The sequence below is a fragment of the Triturus cristatus genome, chromosome 11 (genome assembly GCF_964204655.1).
Source record: "Triturus cristatus chromosome 11, aTriCri1.1, whole genome shotgun sequence".
NCBI lineage: Eukaryota > Metazoa > Chordata > Amphibia > Caudata > Salamandridae > Triturus > Triturus cristatus.
This window is the reverse complement of record NC_140594.1, coordinates 582,561,363-582,582,431: the sequence shown is the minus strand read 5'-3', so window position 1 is coordinate 582,582,431 and position 21,069 is coordinate 582,561,363. Positions and strand designations below refer to the sequence as shown.

Here is a 21,069-nt window from a genome sequence, read left to right as displayed (position 1 = left end):
CGGAAATAGTTCAAATGGAAAGCTGTTTGGAAATGGACTAAAACATATGATTTATAAACAAATAAATTTACGTTTGGAAAGTTAAACAATGGGTGGAAGAAATTGTTGCACAGCTTTGTCGATGTGAACAATTGGTGAATGACCACATCACAAATGAAAATGTTTAAAGAGTGAAATTGGCTGATGAGGTATACAATCTAAATACAGTCCTAAAAGGTGAAAACCATTCTGTGCATTAAGCATGCATGGGAGGACTTTCTTCAATACGGAAAAGAGCGGGGTTTGATAATTTAAATACCTGCACAATGAAAGACTGATCAGACAGCTAGCCCAAACATGGCCCATTCATAAACAGAGCCTCTGCATTTGCAGAGCCTGTGAGTTTTTAAAGATAAGAGATAAACAGAGCTCTGGTATATGCAGAGTCCAATATAATCAGAAAGAGGTAGGATCAGAGGCCTACTAGAATCCAAACACTGATCTAATGTGAGCCATTGCATAATCAGAAAGGAAATAAAGCTTTGGTCCAATGACAATGCTGCCTACAATTTTCAGTTCATTACATGCCACCATTTATGTCAAGTGGATGTTTTTTTTACAGGACATATAGATTTCTGAAGCATCTCGTACTGTAGGCTTGTAGTTATTTTATAGTATCCCACATCCCTGTGAGAGTCACTAGTGGTAGTTAGCTTGTCAGCCAGCAAGGCGGGTGTCGGTTGTAATAGATTGTAAATCATGCAGCTGATTTTACAGATGGTGCGGACTGGAAACAGTAGCTAGTGGCGTTCTGCCAAGGGGAGTAGACATATTGTGATCATCTCTCCTCAAGCCTTCATGAGACAGGTTGTGGTGTGAAGAATATCTAAAAGATGGCCATTGTGGAATCTGAAAGGCCATGCAGCAGGGTGTTTGTTTCCAGCGCCCAGATGCAACAGTACAAGGGCCTGGGCAGCAGTTCTGCAGTTGGTTTTGGGGATGAATGATTTCACTTTTTTCAATAGAGCTTTTCCGAAGCGGTCTTGATTTTCTTAGAGGTGGGTTCTCAGAGAATGTGTCCATGGTATATTCAGGTGAATTTGCATTGGGTGAAAGTTGGGGTTTGAATATTTGTAGGTTTATTTCCTTGAGGCCAGTTTGGACTAGTTGCTTGTTCTTGGCAAATAGTACCAACTCTGTTGTTGTGGGGTTGAGCTTTACTACATCATTATATTCCTCCTTATCGATTTTGTTCAGTTTTGTGATATAAACATAGTTCTAAAGCTTTGTCCTAAAACTATGCTCCATTAAACGGGGATAATGCTAAATTTTGCCACATGCCCGCGAATGGTAGAATGATGCATGAGTAGGAAACATAGTGAAATGTAAGGGAATCACTGTTTATGGTGGGTGCTTCCATAAAATGTCTCCGGCTTTAGTGGGATACTTTCTCATACTAGTCTTTTGCATGATAAATCTTGATGGATAATCAGTTGTCTCTTAAAAGCCCAGACTTTGTTGGTGATTCATGCAGGCTGTTTGCACTAAAAATCCATTGTAAGGAGTTTTCGATTCTCATTTTGCCAACACATGGTCCAGCCAGTATTGGCCCTGTGGCAGTCTATGCTGAATTATTCGAACTGTGTTTACCTGGGGTTTTCTGACTGCCTCCTGGGTAGGCTTCAGAATGGGTTTCTGTCTGAAATCATATTGCTTGTAAGGCAGCCTGTGTTGCCCTTTGCATATGAGAATGGCCCAGCCCTCACAACCAGGGCCACTGGAATTATGTGATTTTGCAGCTGTGGCATTTTCTGCATATTTGCATCGGCCAAATTATCCATCATCTGCTGAAGATTATACCTCAAAAATGTTTCTAGCCCATATAGATCAAAAGATACTAAAAACGCAGCAATATGTGTTGCGGCACAGTGGAAGACCCCTTGCAAAGGTTGACTGGTCACATTTCTATTGCTTATTGCTGTCTTACACCCCACTTAGATCACTGCAGACTGAGAGTAAGTACCCTAAGGTGACACCCAGAGTTAGGAGGACAAGCTTTTTCAGTTTGAGAGACCTCCGCTTCGAGTAGATTACCTCAAAGATGAGCATCATTGCAGATCATGCCATTCTTCGTTAAAAAACCCAAAAAAACATGGCTATATCAGGTGAAGTTTAAGTGCAATTTACCGTGTACCTTCACCAGCTGAGTGTATGTTTCAATTCGCTCCTCACCCCAAGAAGTCCTAGTTAAGGCAATAATTGCGGTTTATACGCTTTATAACCCAACGGAAGTGCTTAAATGTCCGCTAATTCTTCTTCTACACGTTTTTGCCACCACCCACGGCGCTATAATGGAGCCCCTCAGTCAGACGTATGCCTATCATTAGTGCAGCAGGTGCAGCGGCACTGGGGCCGAGGACTATCGAGGGTCTGCTGTACACCATTTATATGCGTCTTTTTACCTATTTGGCTTGAATGTTAATATTCGTGAATGGAAGTACCAAATCCTAATTCAATGCATATCGTACAATAGTGATTCCTGACAGTATTCCAACGGTGTTAACCCATGAGCCGAAAAACGTCCACATTTTTTATTTATCAAATTATTGGGACATCACTGCATCTTGATTTTGTTTTCAGGCTTGTGGTTACAACATATATAATTCTTGGATCCATGTTCTTAGTGTGGATAGGATAATTTACCAAATTTTTTGCTTAAGCCTAAAGTATGGCATGCACTGTTTGCAGCAGCAGTCTCTGATGTCCATGACCAACTACTATGTGAAATCAGAAGCTTGGCTATCAATCATAGTCACTTCAGGCCATCACTCTTCACCATCTAAATGTATGTAGCTATCAGCCATTGTAACTGAACTCCATCACCTTCCACGGTCCAGGGTTATATGTGCAGCCAGCAGTCGCACTGGAGACCTTCTCTTTCAGTAGCCCATGGTGATGTGTGTACTTTTCAACCATGCTTTCCACCTCCTTCCACTGTCCTAGGTGACATATGCAGCGGGCAGCTACTCCAGGGACGGGAGTCCTCTCTTTCCAACATATAAGGTTACATGTGCAGCCAGCAGCCACACTGGAGCCCCTCCCCTTCCACAACCCACATAGTGTTGCAGCCACACCGGAGTCCAGCTTCCTCTGCCATCCAAGGTTAAAGGTGCTGTTGCCAGCTACACTAGAGACTGGAGTCCGTCTCCTTCCACGGCCCGCGGTAACCTGTGCATCCAGCAGTCTCAATGGAGTCCATATCCTTCCACGAAGGTCATGCTTCAGTCTAGTTCCATTAATGGTGTAAGCCGCAGCATAATGGTCGACCAATGGGTTATAAGTTTATATAATTCTTAGTGATGTAGAAGTAGAAACAGTTTGTCAAAAACGTCAGCAGTTTGTCACTTGACCACCTTTAAATTACCTCAGAGATGACATACTGATTTTAACTGTATTTTCCGCAGACCTGTTTTTCTTTGTGTAATTTAATTGTCCCTTCATTTTTGTTTTGTTTTTTGGTAAGATTGGAAAACATAATTTTTTATCTTTTTGTGCGTAAGGGGAATCCCTTACCTCAGTGCCACAAGTGTCTGTTGTATTGTCATGTTAAACACATTAATAACAAATACACTTATTAATACTTTAAAATATTTATACACATTGGTTAGGATTCTCATCATTTTCAGTAAAGTGGGTAGAATTTTAGCTTTTCAATGTTAAAGTGTCTTGTTCCTTATGCTGTATGATTTTCGCGTCCTCTGTGGCAGCCTCTACAGCCCAATCACCAACCATAGCATATAGTCACAAGCAGAGCTACCCCAAATATATGTGGCCGTCTGAGACTGGGGGCTTGGGAATCCTCAACTTGGTTCATCACTACGCCGCCACTCAGCTATGCTACCTCATCCACTGGACCAGGCTAGGAACGGAGAAAGAGTGGTGCATGCTAGACCATACTATACCTCGGGACGCCTGTGGGAAGCCCCCTGGCAACCTAGACAAGACCAGACAAAAACAATATATATATGTCACATTTCGAGGGCGACGTTGGATTTGATTGACCCTTGCAAATACATATCCATCAGTGTTTTGCACCCACCCCACCAGCCATTTGAATTTGACATATGGGGTTCTGGTCAGTCCGGGTGTAAATTTGTGTTGCCCCAGAGGAGTGTAAACGTGGGGGGATGTAGTGAGGCCCCACCTGACCCCCGCCCTGTCCCATACCTCCAATCTCGCCCTCGTAATGGGAGATATATTTATAGCTGCATATATATGGTTTTGTCCATTGTATTAGCATGTTCTGTTAGCTGTCACACTTGAGTGCCTCACTTTCCATTGTATTGACTTGCTGTGCTAGTAGTCTCGTTTGAGTCCATCACCTTCCATTGTTCTGACATGTTGTGCTGTCATGCTTGAGTCCCTCACCTTCCATTATATTGACCTGTTCTGCTAGCTGTCATGCTGAAGTCCATTGCCTTCCATTGTATTGACCTGTTCTACTAGCTGTCACACTCAAGTCCATCCCCTTCCATTGTCTAGGCTGGATTGAACTGCCAGCAATAGTCGCTACTTCAGTTCCATTCCACATTCTAACCTGACGGGCATCCTGGGACTCGACCATCTACGCTGAGGTGACTTGCATCGCTAGCACTGTTTACCACGGATCTAACTGCCCGTTATAGTATGTAAATAGTGTTGGCAAACAGCCCATTGATAAGGTTAATTTCATTATATATTGAAGGCCCTCCATTGTCTCAAGCTGTACCCATCCACTTGTCCTTGAGGTTGCTCCTTTGCCGAGCTGTAAGCCCACAGTCCTCTTTTTACAATTTTGTATGCCTCAAACGCAGTGAGGTAGCCAGTCTTAATGTTTGTCCCAGCACCAAAACATCTCTGCCTTTTTAGAGCCCCTGCACTATTGCTCAAAAGTAAATGAGCATGGGTAAGACTGATGATTATGTTTTAAACATAGCATGTGTTTGTGGCAAGCCTCAACCTTAAAACTTGTCTTATTCTCAGAGGGAGCCCAACATTGACCTGCTGGAGGCCTTCACGGAGCACTGGAAGGGCATCACGTCGTACTACATTGAAACCACAGGTGAGAGCATGCCACAAAATGCTTCCTAATGTCATCCGTTTGAGCAAAACAGTTTCTCTTCGAACTTAACACACATTTAGATCTGTACTTCTGGCCGCCATTACTAAGTGGTGTGTTGGATTTGCTGTTGTCAAAGTCCTAGGGCTGATCATTACCTGACATTTAGAGCATTTGGAAGAACAGTGTCGCTCTTAAAGCAGAAAACTTGATCTTTTTAGTGCTTCAAAGTTTAATTATGTCTCAGAAGATTCCTGAAATTTGGGGAGGCTACTTTAGAAGTCAACAAATTGTTGCATATTTTTCATATTATGTCATCTAAATTTCACAGTTGAGGTTCTGTGTACCGGTTTAGCGAAAGTTGAATAATATAGTGCATCTTAAGAAAGCATCAAATTCATACCATAATTAGCCTTATAAAATCATTGATTTGGAAGATTTTGCAGGATCAGGACTTAACGGTGAGTAGGGCAGTGGCAGTGCCTTGGAGCCGCTTGGTGTCTACCGGCAGATGTTAAAAGTTTTATTTTAATTGTGGGTGCAATTGGTGGAGTGTTTTTTAATCATTACACATTTCTGGGGGCATTCTGTGGCTTACCTTGGGGACGAGCGCAATAGCCTGGGCTCAATCTTGCTTCCTTCCCGCCCGGTCCGACGCGGTAACCAGTACCGTTGCGCGGAGGGCAGGGAAGGCCAGAGCCAGGCACTTCCGGGTGGCGGTTAGCGGTCTAGTGGTTGGGACCAGGCTGCTATAAGGGAACACGGTCCGGTGGCCGCGCAGCGGTAAGTAGGGCAGTGGCAGTGCCTTGGAGCCGCTTGGTGTCTACTTGCAGATGTTAAAAGTTTTATTTTAATTGTGGGTGCAATTGGTGGAGTGTTTTTTAATCATTACACCTTTCTGGGGGCATTCTGTGGCTTACCTTGGGGACGAGCGCGATAGCCTGGGCTCAATCTTGCTTCCTTCCTGCCCCGGTACGACACGGTAACCAGTACCGTTGCGCGGAGGGCGGGGAAGGTCAGAGCCAGGCACTTCCGGGTGGCGGTTAGCGGTCTAGTGGTTGGGACCAGGCAGCTATAAGGGAACATGGTCCGGCTGCTGCGCATCGGGCGCGCCAAAGGCAAGCCCGTCTGCGCCCGTCCGCGACCGGGGCCTGGGGCCACCCCCCCTGGTTGATCCAGTGTAAAACTACGGTATAGCACCCAAGAACTGCATGCCCTATGTTCCCAAATGGCGGAGTCATGCAAACATAGCATGCAAGGAGGAAGCTTGGCAAGGGTCTGTAGGCATTGCTCTTTTAAGTTTAGTTTGGGGAAGGAGGCATTCCCTGCTTTGCGTTGCTGCCTGTTGAATTGGCGTTCACTCAGGAAACACAGATTAGAGATTTTCGACCTGCTTGTGGATAGTCAGGCAGATGTAATGTTTCTCACTGAGACATGTTTGGACGTGGACTCTGTTCCGGAGATCCTTGAGGCATTACCTAGCGGTTATGCGATTAGTAGAATAGACAGGGACTCTGGCAGAGGGGGGGGCAATGCTCTTTAAACATGCCATCCAATGCCTACTCGAGCCTGTTATCATTTCTGACAGTGAGGCTGGCCTCTTCACAATTACGGTGGCGAGTAATTATATTGTGAACGGTCTTTTGATCTATCGACCTCCCGGATATCCCTCCCGTTTTTCCTCGAGCCTGATTGAATATCTCACTCAACCAGCCTTGCGCTATGATAAACTCCTTGTATTGAGGGACCTCAATTTACATCTGGAGGATGCGAGATGTGTGGTGGCAGAGGAATTACGCCAGGAACTGGCTACCTTACAACTGAGATTAACAGCTGTTTTTCCTACTCATCAGCAGGGCCATCTGCTTGACCCCATCTTTACAAATTGGGATGATTTAGTGGTCCGTCTACCCCGGCCAATGGTATGGACAGATCATTACTTCGTCCCATTTGTCATGCGGCTGCCAAGGCCTAAGGTGCAGGAGGATTTGAAGCGGAGAATAACTTGTCGGAAGTGGGCGGGATTTTCGCCAGGCAAGTTTAATAGTGCCCTCTTGCAGGGGGGGCCACCGGGGGGAAAGGATGTTGATAGTGCCTGTGTAGACCTGGACAGGAAGATTGTGGAGGCACTAGATAGTATGGCCCCTTGGTCACGGAAAATACCAGGTAGAGCACAAAAATCTGCCCCTTGGTTTACTGCCGTTTTGAGAAATGCAAAGGCAGACTGCAAACGCTTGGAAAGACATTGGAGGAAGGACTTTTCGGACCTGGGGAAGAGCGAATGTAAATCTATGCTGAAGGGTTACCATGGACTTATTAGAAGAACTAAGGCAGCATATTATCTGGAAAGAATTGGGTCAGCGGGCAACTCGACTAGGGAACTATTTAGGGTCTATAAGGAAATATCGTCCCTAGCTACAGTGGCAGCACCTGTAATAGGCTCGGTAGAGCTATGCAACTGTGTGGCAGATTTCTTTTCAGATAAGGTGGAGAAAATCTACTCCACCTTCCCGGACTCTGCCCAAGTAGACCATGATATTTTGGATGAGGCAGGGCTCGGTAATGAGGGTGAGGGACTAGACAGTTTTATCGCCCCCCCCCCCCCCCCCCCGGAAGTGCTAATTAAAATTTGCCTGAGTGTAAAGTCGGGCTCTCCCAGAGACCCGGCCTCCCCAAAAGTGCTTAAAGGAAGCATAGAAATACTGGAGCCCTATATCAGACATCTTGTGGAGGTTTCATTCAGGACTTGCACAGTTCCAGGAAGATGGAAGGAAGCAGTGGTACTTCCTCTACCCAAAAAGCCACATCTAGGTTCAGATCGCCTTGATAACCTGCGCCCAATCTCCCTTCTGCTCTACTTCGCAAAGATTGCGGAGAAAGTGGTGATCAGGCAACTTACGGCACATATTGGGAAATTTCACCTCTTACATCCTACCCAATCTGGTTTCCGGGAATGCCACTCGACAGAGTCTGCCCTGCTATTGGCCACAGAGACTAGTAGGCAATATGTGGATGCGGGTCAGACGGCGGCCTTGATCCTGTTGGATCTAAGTGCCGCCTTTGATCCGGTTGCCCATCACACTCTGGTGCACCGTCTGAGGAAAGAAGGTTTGTCTGGCAGGGCATTAAGCTGGATGGAATCATTTCTCGCGGAGCGTAGTTTCCAGGTGAGGCAGGGTGTGCACTATTCCAGGGTTATCAAATTGAAGCAGGGGGTACCTCACGGCTCGATCCTGAGCCCGACTCTGTTCAATCTGTATGTAGCTCCCTTAGCGGAGATCGCTGATGGTTTCGGGATCAGGGTTGTGTCCTATGCCGATGACACCCAGCTGATGGTCTCCCTGACACAGGAACAGGACACGGCAGCCCCCAACTTCTTGGCATGTTTGCAAGAGCTAGCATCATGGATGGCCAATAACTGCCTGAAGTTGAACGGCGATAAGACCAAGGTGCTTGTGGTGGGGAGAGCACCATCGGTGTGGTCGTCAACTTGGTGGCCGCAGAGCCTGGGTCCTACCCCGGTGCCTTGTGCCCAGGCTAAAAACCTGGGGGTGTGGATGGACATGAATCTCTCCTTTGAGTACCAGACCAGACGGGTCGCGGGGGCCTGCTTCGGAGTTCTGAGGGGCCTTCGCAAAATTCTGGATATGCTGCCTATCACAGCCAGGAAGACCCTAGTCCACACCCTGGTGACATCCCGCCTCGATTATGGTAACATCTTGTATCTGGGTGTAACGGGGAGATGCATGCAGAGACTCCAGGGTGTGCAGAATGTAGCAGCCCGTCTGGTTCTCATGCGTCCAAGGAGAGCTCCATCGAAGATGGCACTAGCTTCCCTCCACTGGTTACCGATACGATAACGAGTTTGGTTCAAGGCTCTGTGTGTCTGCCACCGCATTATTCATGGGACTGCGCCGTCCTACCTTCTTGATTGTCTCACTCCTTATGTTCCAACTCGCCGCCTCAGATCTGAGGGGAGAGGTTTGGTATGCATTCCGGTTTTTAAGAGAGCTAGGATGGGGGGGTCGGTCCTTTCGTCTTCTGGCTGCACAGCTCTCGAACAAACTTCCTCTGAGCCTGCGGCTGGAGCCCATGGAGGGCGCTTTTAGGAAAAACTTGAAGACTTACCTATTCCCTTCAGGATAATGGGACGGTAGCTTACCAATGTAGCTTGCACCGCAGGGTGGGGACACACTGGCTGAGTGTAACCAGGCGCTTTATAAATGTGCTAATAATAATAATAATAATAAATGGCAGGCTATCAGTGGAACATGTTTGAGCTCACAGACGAACCAAAGGTTATTCGTTATTTCTTTGTTAGCCTTATTAATACATTGATTGTTTCTTTCTTTGATGTAATATCTCAAACTGCCAGTTTTTTATTTGAAATGTGAGTCTGTTTTTTTTTTATTGCTCATATTGTCACATATGTTGCCTCATGGTGCTTTGACAAATTTTAAGGCCTATATTTGTTATACTTGTAAGGGGCTGAATTGAGACAACTTAAGTGGAGTTTTTTTCTGTAATGGCGTGTAATGCAGTTTTGAATTAATTCAGTAAGCCATTCAGTGCAACTTTGACTATTAAGAGCAATTCTGTTTTAATCTGGTGTCAGAAAGCCTTTGTTATTTAAAAACTTTAGCAATGTGGCATGTTTCAGAGGGATTTTCCTTTGCCACGACGAACCACAGCGCTTTCAACTTCTCAGTTTTTAAAAATAAGTACAGGAAGAACGCAGTGAGGATTTTTAAAATGTCTTACCGAATATTAGTGCTAATTTTCCTGCATATATTGTGCAGCAACTCTTTAAAGTCTTAGCACTGTAACATTAGTTTACATTCAATAAGACAACCGTTCGACAGGGGATTTTGGTTCTTAAAGCACACCTTTGTCCTAGCGCACCTGTTCAATATTTCTTCAAATGATCTGTTTGCCATATTGCTTCAAAATGATCAGTAACATCCCATTCACTGAGAAACATTGAGCTGGTCTGGTTGGGAAGGAAGACACAGAAATAATAGGTATAATTCATTTAGACAGATCAATAGCAACCTGAATTGAGCAGTATGAGTGGGTGAGCGCACACTGCCTCACACTCCAGCACTCAGTTTGCCCCGATGCATCATAATAAATGCAGTGCATGATAACCCTTTTTTCGGTGTCAGGCTTTAGTTTTTCACCCTTGTTGGTGCAGCCAGTGCTGTGTATCTCTAGACATGTGTTTCAGGATAATTGTCCTTCTTCAGTAGAGAGCAACACTTTTTTGGGGGGTGCTGGAGATGCTGCCCAAAGTCTTCTCAGGTCTCAGTGCCACTCGCTGGGCGCAGGTGCATCAAACTGAGTGCTGGAGTGTGAGGCAGTGTGCGCCCACCCCCCTCCTCTTTGAATTGAGAAGTATGTAAGAAGGAATTCGAATTTTGACCACAACAGGCGATGGAGAGAGATTTTTCTAATCTTAATTGGATATAGGCTCATTTATAAGTAAAGGTTAGAAATAGAACTCCACCTGTATTTAACACAAGTATCAATGTATGGTAGGAACCCTTCTAGTAGAAGAAATACTTTCTGCAGTTTGTAAGCAGCATCTTACACCAAGCATTCAGTGTAGAATGACGACAAATCTTTTGAAGCATACTCCTAATGCATGCAAGGAACCATTAAAACAAATTTAGTATTACTCTTGGGGCCTTGTTATGTGTCCTCTAAATAAGTGATCCCTGCTCAACCAGCTGCTTGTGCAAAGATCACAGTTATCAGTGGTGTGATGTTTATCGCACTCTGTAGTTAACGGTACAGTAAAGTAAACACCCTTATTAGATTTCAGCAGCTGAAAACAGCTAGAGAGAAAATTGAGTGAGAATGCCTTAATTACTAAGACATGCCGATTTTTGTGTGATGAACATCAAAATCTGTATATTATCCAGTAACCGAAAAACAAATCCTGCCATATATCACATCTGATAAATTCCAAACCCCGGGGGGTGTCGGATTTCATCAGGTGCAATAAAATATCGACAACTCCTTGAGGCACTTATACTCATATATTTAATCTAGTTGAAGCAGAATGCTTTCAAGATTTAACCTCAAAAACCCAGATTGTAATTATTTCAAAGACGTTGCGAATGCGATGAAGGTTAAAGAGATTCAGGCATGTCCTTTATGTAATCTGGAAAAACTAAAGTTTGAAAAGAGTGCTTTTGTGTGATCTATTTGGATGTTCTGCATATGTAGGAAAAGAGAGGATCATATTAAACAATAAATATGCAGAAAGAGTTTTAATGAGTAGATTTTTTTTTTAATTGATAGAAAAACGAACTTGATCTGACTTACGAAAAAAGTGGCCCCTTCTATCATACGTGCTGAAGGGATGTAACTGCCTGTTTATGCTCTACATACTGACTCCAGACAGTGCTTATTACTATTGTAAGTTTAACATCAATATTCCACACTCCATATAGAGAAGAAAGGATATATAATATTTTAATAACAAACATCTTCACTGTAATGTTTAGTGGTGATTTTTGGTGATTTCATATCTACTGTTTTTGTTAAATTGTCTCCTTGGCTTTTATTAATTTGAATTCTGTCCCATGCTTGTTTCACCATTATTTCTTATTGCTGTCACGATTGGAGCAGATGAGAACCGTCCGGCCCAGAAGACCGACATCCCCTGGCGCCTGAAGCAGATGCTGGACATCCTGGTGTATGAGGAGAAGCAACCCCAGCTGAATGGCGAGGCGGGCCCTTGCATGGAATACCTGCTGCAGCACAAGATCCTGGAGACGCTTGGAACTCTGGGGAAGGCCGAGGTACAAGCGAAGCCGTGGACATCACACAATGAGTGACTATCTGTGGCCCTGAGTTGAGAAACGTTCATTCTGTTACGTGTATTTAGGTCTCCCAGAGGTTGGCAGTAGTTCAGTTCTTTTGTAAATAAATGTGTTTGTACTTGTATAGCGCACTGCCACCCCCAACGGGGGCATCCTGGCGCTTTTACTCATACCGCTGTGGAACCCTTCCTGGCTTTCCATGTGAGGTGTCCACTCCTGGGCACCCCCATGGTGAGGCCAGGCATCCCAGCGCTGTGGGGGCCGTTGTGGAGATTAAGCAAGCTATTGCCCAGAGTTGCAGCGTGGGACCCATGATTAGAATAGGCACTGAGGCGAGAATATCCGGTCCGCGGAATTTATAGCCCAAGACCCTGCCGTGACGGGAATCGAACCCTGGTCCCGGACCAGTGCTCTGCATCGAGGTCTGCCACTCTAACCATTGAGCCACACTTCTCCACTGAAACATTTATTCACCCAATAAGTTTGTTGGGGTTGACTATAGAAAACTAGACTTGCCATTCTCTATTAGTCTTCATTCATAGACATAAGAGATCAACCATATTTGTAGCTTCTTTCTGGAGCTGATGTGTTCCAACTATATTTGTAGCTTCCTTCTGGAGCTGTTGTGTTCCAAGTCATTGCCATTTTTGAGTTTGTTCGTTTTTGTTTGGCAAGACACACTAAAGCACAAAAATGAGAGGACTTGAGTCATAGCTCCACAAGTACGTAACTGTTCAACAAATATCAGCATAAGTTATATATTACAAATTAAATGAAGTTGGAAAACCAAAAATCCTGAGAGAAGCCCCTATCTGTGCCCATCGTAGTGTAAATGTACTCATTTCCTTCTGACTGTTGTGCAATAAAAAAATCTCATTATGGATCCTCTTTTTAGCAAACAATTGTAGCCTGCAAGCAAGAGCATGTTTTTTTTCTGTGACCATATGTATGTGTGTGTATATATATATATATCACTAGGCCTTGTTTTGTTACGAAAATAGATAAACTCTGTGGCAAAACTAGGTTTTCTCCAATTTTCTAAAATCGCTGGTACCAATAGCAAATTTTTTTAGAAACCATTTGATGTTGGTAAACGGATGCCACAGGCCAGCACCCCACTCAAAATAGTGTTCCATTTCCAGTCTCGGGTGCAGTTCACCATCTGCCACTTTTATGGGCAGATCGATATCTTGACCACAGTCTGATAAAGACATATCGAAGGCCGTGGCATTTACAAATAATTGCTATTAGAGAGAAACACAAATAATTGTAGAGTATGTTGATTTAGTTCGTAATTCACAGCAATTTGAAACCTGTCTACCATTACATTAAAAAATTGCCCTGCCTAATGTCCGTTAAATCAAGGTGGGTCATGAAAGTTTGTTCTAAAAATTGGGTCCTGGTTCTAAAAAGTTTGGGAAGCGTGACTCTAGATAATTCGAGAGCTGATCGGCTGCATTTCTCTTCTAATATTTTGTGCGGCGTCTGATAGTTGGGAGGTGGGCTAGATTTTGACAGGTCCCCAGGAATCAGAGTGAGTTCTTTCAAACCACGGTAACTAGTACAAATTTAAAAGCTTCTTGGACCAGTTCACTTGGAAGACGCAGGTTTAGTGTGGAAATCAGAATTGGAATGACAAGGTCAAAATTTGGATAGAGTACTTTTCTTTTTGCAAGAAGGCTCCTTTCGTTCAGATATGGGCATTCAAGTAGTTTTTTTTCTGTGAGAGTGAAGGTAGAGCAATAGGAAGCAACATTACCCTCTTCTGCCTCTGTCAACTGGAAACAGATGCTCTAATTTTGACTGTAGTGTGGTGACCTTGGAGTTAAAGACCATCAGCAGCTGATGGCAGAAGATTCAGGTGTGGAAACTGCCATGTTACTTGCTGATGGAAAAGAGAGTTGGTCTGAGCTTTCGTGTAGGGTATGCACTGAACTGAAGCAACTCTGAGTGCTTGGCAGTGTGACTTCTGGCCTTCACAGCAGCACTTTCGTCCCACACCGTCAGATGATGCTCATCAAACCTGCTTAGGAATATAGAGTGCAGTTCTCATTCCTTGATCTCTAGTCTGCCGGCAGGCGTGCTCATTAGAATGGTGGTCTTAAAGAAAACGGAATAGGACTGAAGGTCATTTCCACTCTTAGTATTTGTTGGTCCTCGGTGAAAGGAGTTGACCGCCTCAGACCAGGGCTGCTCTACTATTATTTTTTCATGACACATTTTATTGGAATTTTGTTGGCTTATAAAATTTGGTGGCCAACATGCTAATAAAACATTACAGTGCAGTAACACCCCGTCACCCTCCCTTCACAATACTAATGTATAGTTAGCAGATAGACCGTCCTGGGCTGCTCTTCTTACGTCAGATTGTTTCTCTGCTATACTATGGCCGCATGGTAAACTTATTTGGAAACAACTGGAGTTTGAAACCGCACACTTGATGATCGGACAAATTTGGCAACTTTCCAGTGGATGATTTTTAGGGCCAATGGGAAGGTCTCAATAAGGAAGGTATTGTTGCTGCCAACTCTGTAAGGGAACTTTTCACAGTAGTTAGCAACTGTCTTAACCCCTCTTGTATTTTCTTGAGAGTAATATACTAAGATGAAGCATGCAATATAATTGCCTTTGCATTGGCAGAGGCCATCTCCAAAATCTACCCCACATTTCCATCCTCCTCCTTGGGTAACAACATTTCTGTTTGTAGCTTCTTCAACACACCTACTGTCACTCAATGGCATTTAGTCTAGAAATAAAGTTTATTTTCTACTCACTTAATTGAAATGAGGTTCTTCCAACGATTGCTGCGCCATCCTTATTTCTGAGAATTTGCCTCATGTGTTCCCTGTAATTAACCACCATTCTCAGTTCCACCATGAGCTCAGGCTGTCCAGTTCACTGATTTAAAAAGGCTAACAGGATCTCACCAGAGGTAATCATGTCTGGGTGACTTCTTGGAAGGTAACTTTGTCTCTTTTGTGAATTGCCAGCCTTTTAGAAATACCAGCTTGGGGCAGATGTCCCAATTTCTCTTCTTTTGGGTACTTCTGCCTGCTGAGCCCTTGTATTATCAGCAGGACAGTAAACCTGCTTTCACAAATCCTTTCCCAGGTTGCATTCGTAAGGCCAAACACTAGTGTGGTCACACAGAACTCATAACTATAAAATTGTCCAAATCTCTCTCACTATAAAATGACTTCACATGGTAGAAGCCAACAGCTTCCTGCCCCACCTACCCCCTCACACTCAGCTGTTAGTAACAGACAGAGCCACCTTAGTGGGTGAACGTCTGAGCTGCCTCATGGTGAGCTACAATTAAGGGCCCTATATAGGTCATGTTATGGACAGGCTCTGTTTAAAGTGGCCATACCATTGTCCGCTTCTCGTAGAAATGGCCCAGTTTTGTTCCGTGGTGTTCTTCTGTTCGACATTGGAGTTGTCTCCAATTAGGGAATCCAGGGCAGCGTATAACTTCCTGTATGGTCCTGTAATGAACCCTGCTTTTAGGCCTTTCAGTCAGGTATTATTTTCTCTGTTGCTTCCTTCCAGTACCCTCCAGGAATGAAACAGCAGGTCCTCCTCTTCTTCAGCCGCGTCCTGGAACAGGTGCAGCGTCCCCTCTTACACTACATCAATGTGCACCGTCCTGTGCAGGTTAGTATCTGCTTTGCATACAGATTTCTGAAGACAAAGTGTGGCGGGTGACTGTCTATCCTAAGCGGTCAGCTGGTCCCATGTCATGAGACTAACACTTAGACAGTTCTCCTTGTTAGAGCTAGATCACTAAGCATACTTAGACTTGTACTTAAAATGATCCTTTTATGCGTAACGGCCTACAATCCCAGGATGCTTAGTGCTTTTAGCGGAGATCCTAAGACTGGTTAAATGTTACTCTCAGGACATAAGGGATTTGAACCTTTGACTTTCAAATTGCATGCGCTTATCTCTCCCTTAATAGCATTAACCCAGCAAATAATTTAATTGGATTGCATGGTGTGCATATTTGTCAGTCCTTGTGCTGGTTTCCACTCTGCATAATTTACTGGGGTGTATTATTCCCTCCCCTTGTGCCCCGTTGGGCCCTGGATTGTGCAACTTTGTTGTATACTGGTATCAGAGTTGTTTCTCTCTTGTTCACTTATGTTTTGTATCTGTGACCTTATGATGCCACCGGGGGAGTCACCTCTGCCCATGCACAGGTGTCTCTGGGGTGAGAAGTCAGTAGGTTTGTATCCATGCTATTCAAGGGTGTCTCGTGTGGCAGTTTCCATGGGCAATTTTGCTGCTGTTCACCAATATTTGAGTGGTTTCATTCCTGAAGGACATTGGTGTTTTGTGTGTGTATGATGTCACCTATTTCTTGTGGTTCTTTGTACACTTCCAGAAGCTTATCCGACTGGGCGGAGATTCCTTGGGCCCGTCTGCTGAGAAGGAAGTGTCCCAGTTCCTCTCTGCTGTCTGCACCAAGATCAAGCATGATCCCTCACTGCTCTCACACATCCTTGAGGTAAGGACGTTTCTAGCTTTCAGTACAGATAACAAGGAGCCAGATTGAATAAGCATATGCAATGCAATAGGTCTCACATTAACAAGAGTTTAAGTTATTGTCAATGCAATACCTTAAACTCTCGCAAATGCGAGACCTATTGCATTGCAAATATTTGTTTTACTAGCGCCCATGCGGCGCTTTCACATTTATGGAAGCCGCGCCCCTTTCTTTAGACAAGCCGCGTCTAAAGAAAGGGGCGTGTCCTACATTAAAGTGAAACCGCGGCATGGGGGCTTTGACCAAAAAAAACCCATCTGTTTTGTCAAGTTGACAAACAGATGTTTTTTTTGTTGTAAAAACTCCCATGCTGCGTTTTCACTTTAATGTCAGCCGCGTACCTTTCTTCAGATGTGGTTTGTAGAAAGAAAGGGGCGTGGCCTCCATAAATGTGAAAGCGCCGCATGGGCGCTAGTTAACTAAATAAATCAGCACGACCGCTAAATGCGGACCACGTTGCTAAAATAAATAAACTAGAAAAGCTGCCGCTATAGTTAAAGCGGACTGTCATTAGTAAAAAATTGTAATAAAAGTGCGCGGCTGCTGCGAGGCAGTTGGTGGAATAGGGGAAGAACATTAAATAAAATAGTGCTCACCAACGTTTAAAGGTCCAGTTGTTATGGGAAGTAACAAATGTAGACAAGGCGGTACCAAGGATGGACTGACAAGTCTAATAACCACTTAGAAGCCAGCGCTTATGAAGAACAATGACACAAGCCAGTTAAAAATATGGGTGGGGCTTCAAAGCCATACTCCAGTACTGCACGCCTCGCAGCAGTGCATGTGCTGCCCAGGCTCGACCTAAAAAGGGAAATGAATGATCGGTCTTCTCATTTGGGCTGCACAGACATTGAATGATGATGGAGGACCTCCTATCTTTTTTTGAAAATATTTTTTATTAGACACGAGACTGTGAGCATACGCTGAGCACCAGCTAGGCTCGACCAACACCAACTGAGGACCACCATTTAGAGTCAGTGGTGAAGCATATCTTTAAAATGTTTTCTGCAGAGTGGTTAGGACTAGGAACCCCCTTCTAATTGCTGGCCTGCCATTAACAAAACATTGCCCCGAGACCTGGGATGCAGATGAAAAACCACAATGTCTCATCTTGAGTAGTATTTGGGCATTTAAAGGCTTACGTGCAGGTCTGAGATGTGACTGCTCACCACACTTTTGATCATCACAGTTCTTTGACCTCTATGGGTATAGTTTCTAACTCTGGCGATTCTAGTCATTTACATTTATGTTTTGTGTGATTGGCTGCTAGAGGTACCTGCCAGGAAGGGTTCATTCATGAAGTAGCTTCTCTTCTTGTAAGCCTAGATGGAGCAGCAGGCCTTCTAGGGGTTACAGCTGGTAAATAGCCCTTTAAGAGGACAGTTTGGAAACGGTTCTGCCCCTAGTAAATCATTGTTCTGTGTTTAAGCAGATTACTTCTTGTCCAGATAAATAGATCACTGCATTGAAGGGCCTGTATTTGACTGAAGTGGGAGTAGCGAGATGCAAGAGATAATAAAAGTGCAAGAATTATTTGAATTCCAAACACTCCTCCTCTCTGGAGCATATATGTTTCCAGATTGTTTGTAGATTGCCCATTGACGTCCTTGATCATGTATCATTGGTTGATACCCAATGGCTTTGCGACACAGGAAAGGGTAGTTTTGTGTACACTGAAAGGATATTTGTTGGCATAGGGGTAGATTAAATTCTTGCCCATCCTACAAGACAACTACAGTTTGGGGGTACGGGCCCAGGGAATACAGGTTGTCACGTCCAATCCACGGAGAATGTAGTCAAAACCCGCCATCTTGTGCAGACCCACAAACTGTGCCCTTTCACCTTACACACTGTTTCCATGTCTCCCACACACAAAACAAACGTGTCGCTGCTCACAACATACTTCACAAGAAGGTAAGGACAGTTGTAATAAGAACTGTTAGGATTTTACATGGGGATGGCCAGTAGGCTGTCTCCCTCCTAGTTGTGCAGTTAAATAATCCATTCCTTATAATTAAAGAGCCACCAATACAAGTGGCAGCGATAGCTATACTTTTAGTTTGGTTGGTCTCTGCTCCTAAAGTCTAATTTCATGTGGGACGTGGTGATTGTACGGGACATTGTCGGGTAATTGCAGAATATAGTGGAAGAGCGCCTTTTTACCCATTTCGAAAAACAAACCAATATCCATTATGCTATACCGGTTGGGAAGTTAGTCACATACTATCTAAAGTATGGCAGTGCCACACTGACCATATTGACCAGTTGTGTGCTACATAAATGCCTGATGACAATTATGGGGCATGTAATGAGCTGCCTAAGGCTTTATGTGCTCAGATAACTAGCCCAGGCACATTGAAGGCCATTGTGATGGCTAGTGCGCAAGGAAGGCTAGACAATGAACGTCATCCAAATTCTGAAAAAGAGAATCTTTCCTTGCTATTTCACTTCTGACAAGAAACTACGAAGTCAGTTTATCATCGTGGGTAGTCGAATATGCTACTTACCAGTATGCATGTGTTCTTGGCATGTAGGGCTGCTGACATTCATATCTGTGCAAAGACTCTCAGAAGCGTCTTCTGTGTTGCAGGTCATGGTAGTCTTCCATCCTCGTGTTGCAAAATGCCATATCCGGTACCCACGCTTCCACTTTAGCGCTCCATAAGCCAACCATTGCATTGCCACACTTCACTTTGCTAACAATAGGGCTACAGCAACCAGTTTACAAACCGCTTTAGGTACATTGCCCTTGATCCCCAACAGCGCCGTTTCTGGAGTGTGGGTAATGCCTAGTTCAGTCATTTCTGCAATGGCTTCAAATACACTTGCCCAATAATGAGTCATGGCAGGACAACTCCACGCAATGTGCAGAAAGGTAACATTTATAGTTTAAAAATGTTTACAGTGAATGAGGCTGTCAGGTGTGAACTTTGCAATGCTCTCTGCTGTATAATATATATCGTGTTGCATATTAAAGTGTATTAGTTTTTGTCTGTAATTCTACAGCATATCTTTAACCTGCCCACAAATGTATCGCCAATTTCTGTCCTGTAACGTTCTACTCAGCTCCATTTCCCAAGACCATCTGGCAGTCAGTGGCGGCGGCACCATAACATTCAGAAAATGCCTATTGTAGCAATGATATAGTTTTACCCCCTCCCCATATCAACTTGGTCAACATTCCCAATTCTGCCGGCCTTAGAAAAGCAAATGAAAGTTGAGCTATCTTGGAATGGTAAGTAAAACAAATAATAAGATGGCGGCCGCATCCTGCTGTATCCACACATGCATGTATGCGTCGTTGTCTTCTCGCTGGGGCGCTGTGGTGCCATGATGCGTACACACGTATGCGTTCTAATGTGCATGTACACACTTTTGGGCTTTTTGTTTCCAATTCTGCACAGCATCAGCAAAAAGCACTGGCAAAGCCAATAATAGATCTGCATTGGCAGCCAATATGCGAGACCTATTGGCTTCATTAGTGTTTCTTTCTTTTTTTTGTTGTTTTAACTGCCAGGATCAGTTCCTTTCCCAGACACCAGATGGCAGGGTAAAGCATGTGAATCAAAAACAAACATGAAGTGCAAAACTGTAACAAATAAGTACTGTTACCCTAGCTTGTGATCCAAGTATACTCTTTGTCCCTCTTGTACTTTACTCTGTTGTTATTTCTTACTGAACACGCCCTGTTTTGTTCAAACATAGTGAAAAGAGACCTTCTGCCCTTTATAAGTCTGTGTGACAGCGGAGGTGGTTCAAACCCCTTTTGTATTTACTACTGTTAGAATTAGCCCTTTGTTCTGGGTCTGATATGATATTTTAGTGGTAGTAGCCTTGCAATTTTTAAATGAAGTTTTCTACTTAAGCTTTTCATTCTTGCCGCAGTGTTACTGAAAGGAAACATCTATTAACTGTTATCTGATCTTTATTTATGCTATAATGTAATTTGTGGCATTTTGATAGGGCTGCTGCTTTTCCTAGTTGTACCTCCCTTCTTGTTGTCAGGATGTGTTTGAGCGATTCTTCCCCCAATCCAATTTTTGCTTTTTGTCTCCAGGGTACGAAGCTCTTGACCTCCAATAGGAATGCGAGACAATCGCGGCATAACAGCCTGGAGGAGACGCAGAAGGAGGATTTGCACTCTTCTTACGCCTCTGGATTTGCCAGTGCGGTGGACTCTGCACCCTGTACAGAATTACCGGACTCTGACTGTAGCGGCTCGTCAACCAGAACCGAGAAGAACTTGATCAGTGCCCTCCTGAGATTGTGTTTTAGCAAGGTACCAGCAGGCTTCGGAGACTGGAGAAAGAAGCGCACACACCTGGAGTGGGAAAGGCTACTAGGACGAGATAGAGGAGGGGAATTAAATTGTGCATTCTTCGACTGCAGTGTTTACCGCTTGAAAGTAAAACAGTTGAACCAAACAGCCTCTTCCAGGAGATTAGAATGTAGAAGCAGACCTTGAGTAGGGAGCATAAAATTGTAGAAAATTCCAGGAGGCAAGAGTTCCCCAGCAGGTAGCAGAACAGTTTTGGATCTGGAGGGATGTATACTAGCTAGAATCAGAGCAGGAGAACATAACATCATCTCACAGGAAAGAGGGTGGTACCAGAAAG

General features: G+C 44.2%; 1 protein-coding gene across 1 annotated transcript in view; it reads left to right on the top strand.

Annotated features, from left to right (window-relative positions):
* Positions 1-21,069, top strand: part of FHIP2B (FHF complex subunit HOOK interacting protein 2B) — a 133,646-nt gene that overhangs the window by 23,202 nt on the left and 89,375 nt on the right. Inside the window, exons 2-6 of the mRNA XM_085633830.1 lie at positions 5,002-5,080; positions 11,714-11,886; positions 15,457-15,561; positions 16,292-16,414; positions 20,511-20,732. Coding sequence (XP_085489956.1) covers positions 5,002-5,080; positions 11,714-11,886; positions 15,457-15,561; positions 16,292-16,414; positions 20,511-20,732 — 702 coding nt within the window. The remainder of the gene's footprint in view (positions 1-5,001; positions 5,081-11,713; positions 11,887-15,456; positions 15,562-16,291; positions 16,415-20,510; positions 20,733-21,069) is intronic.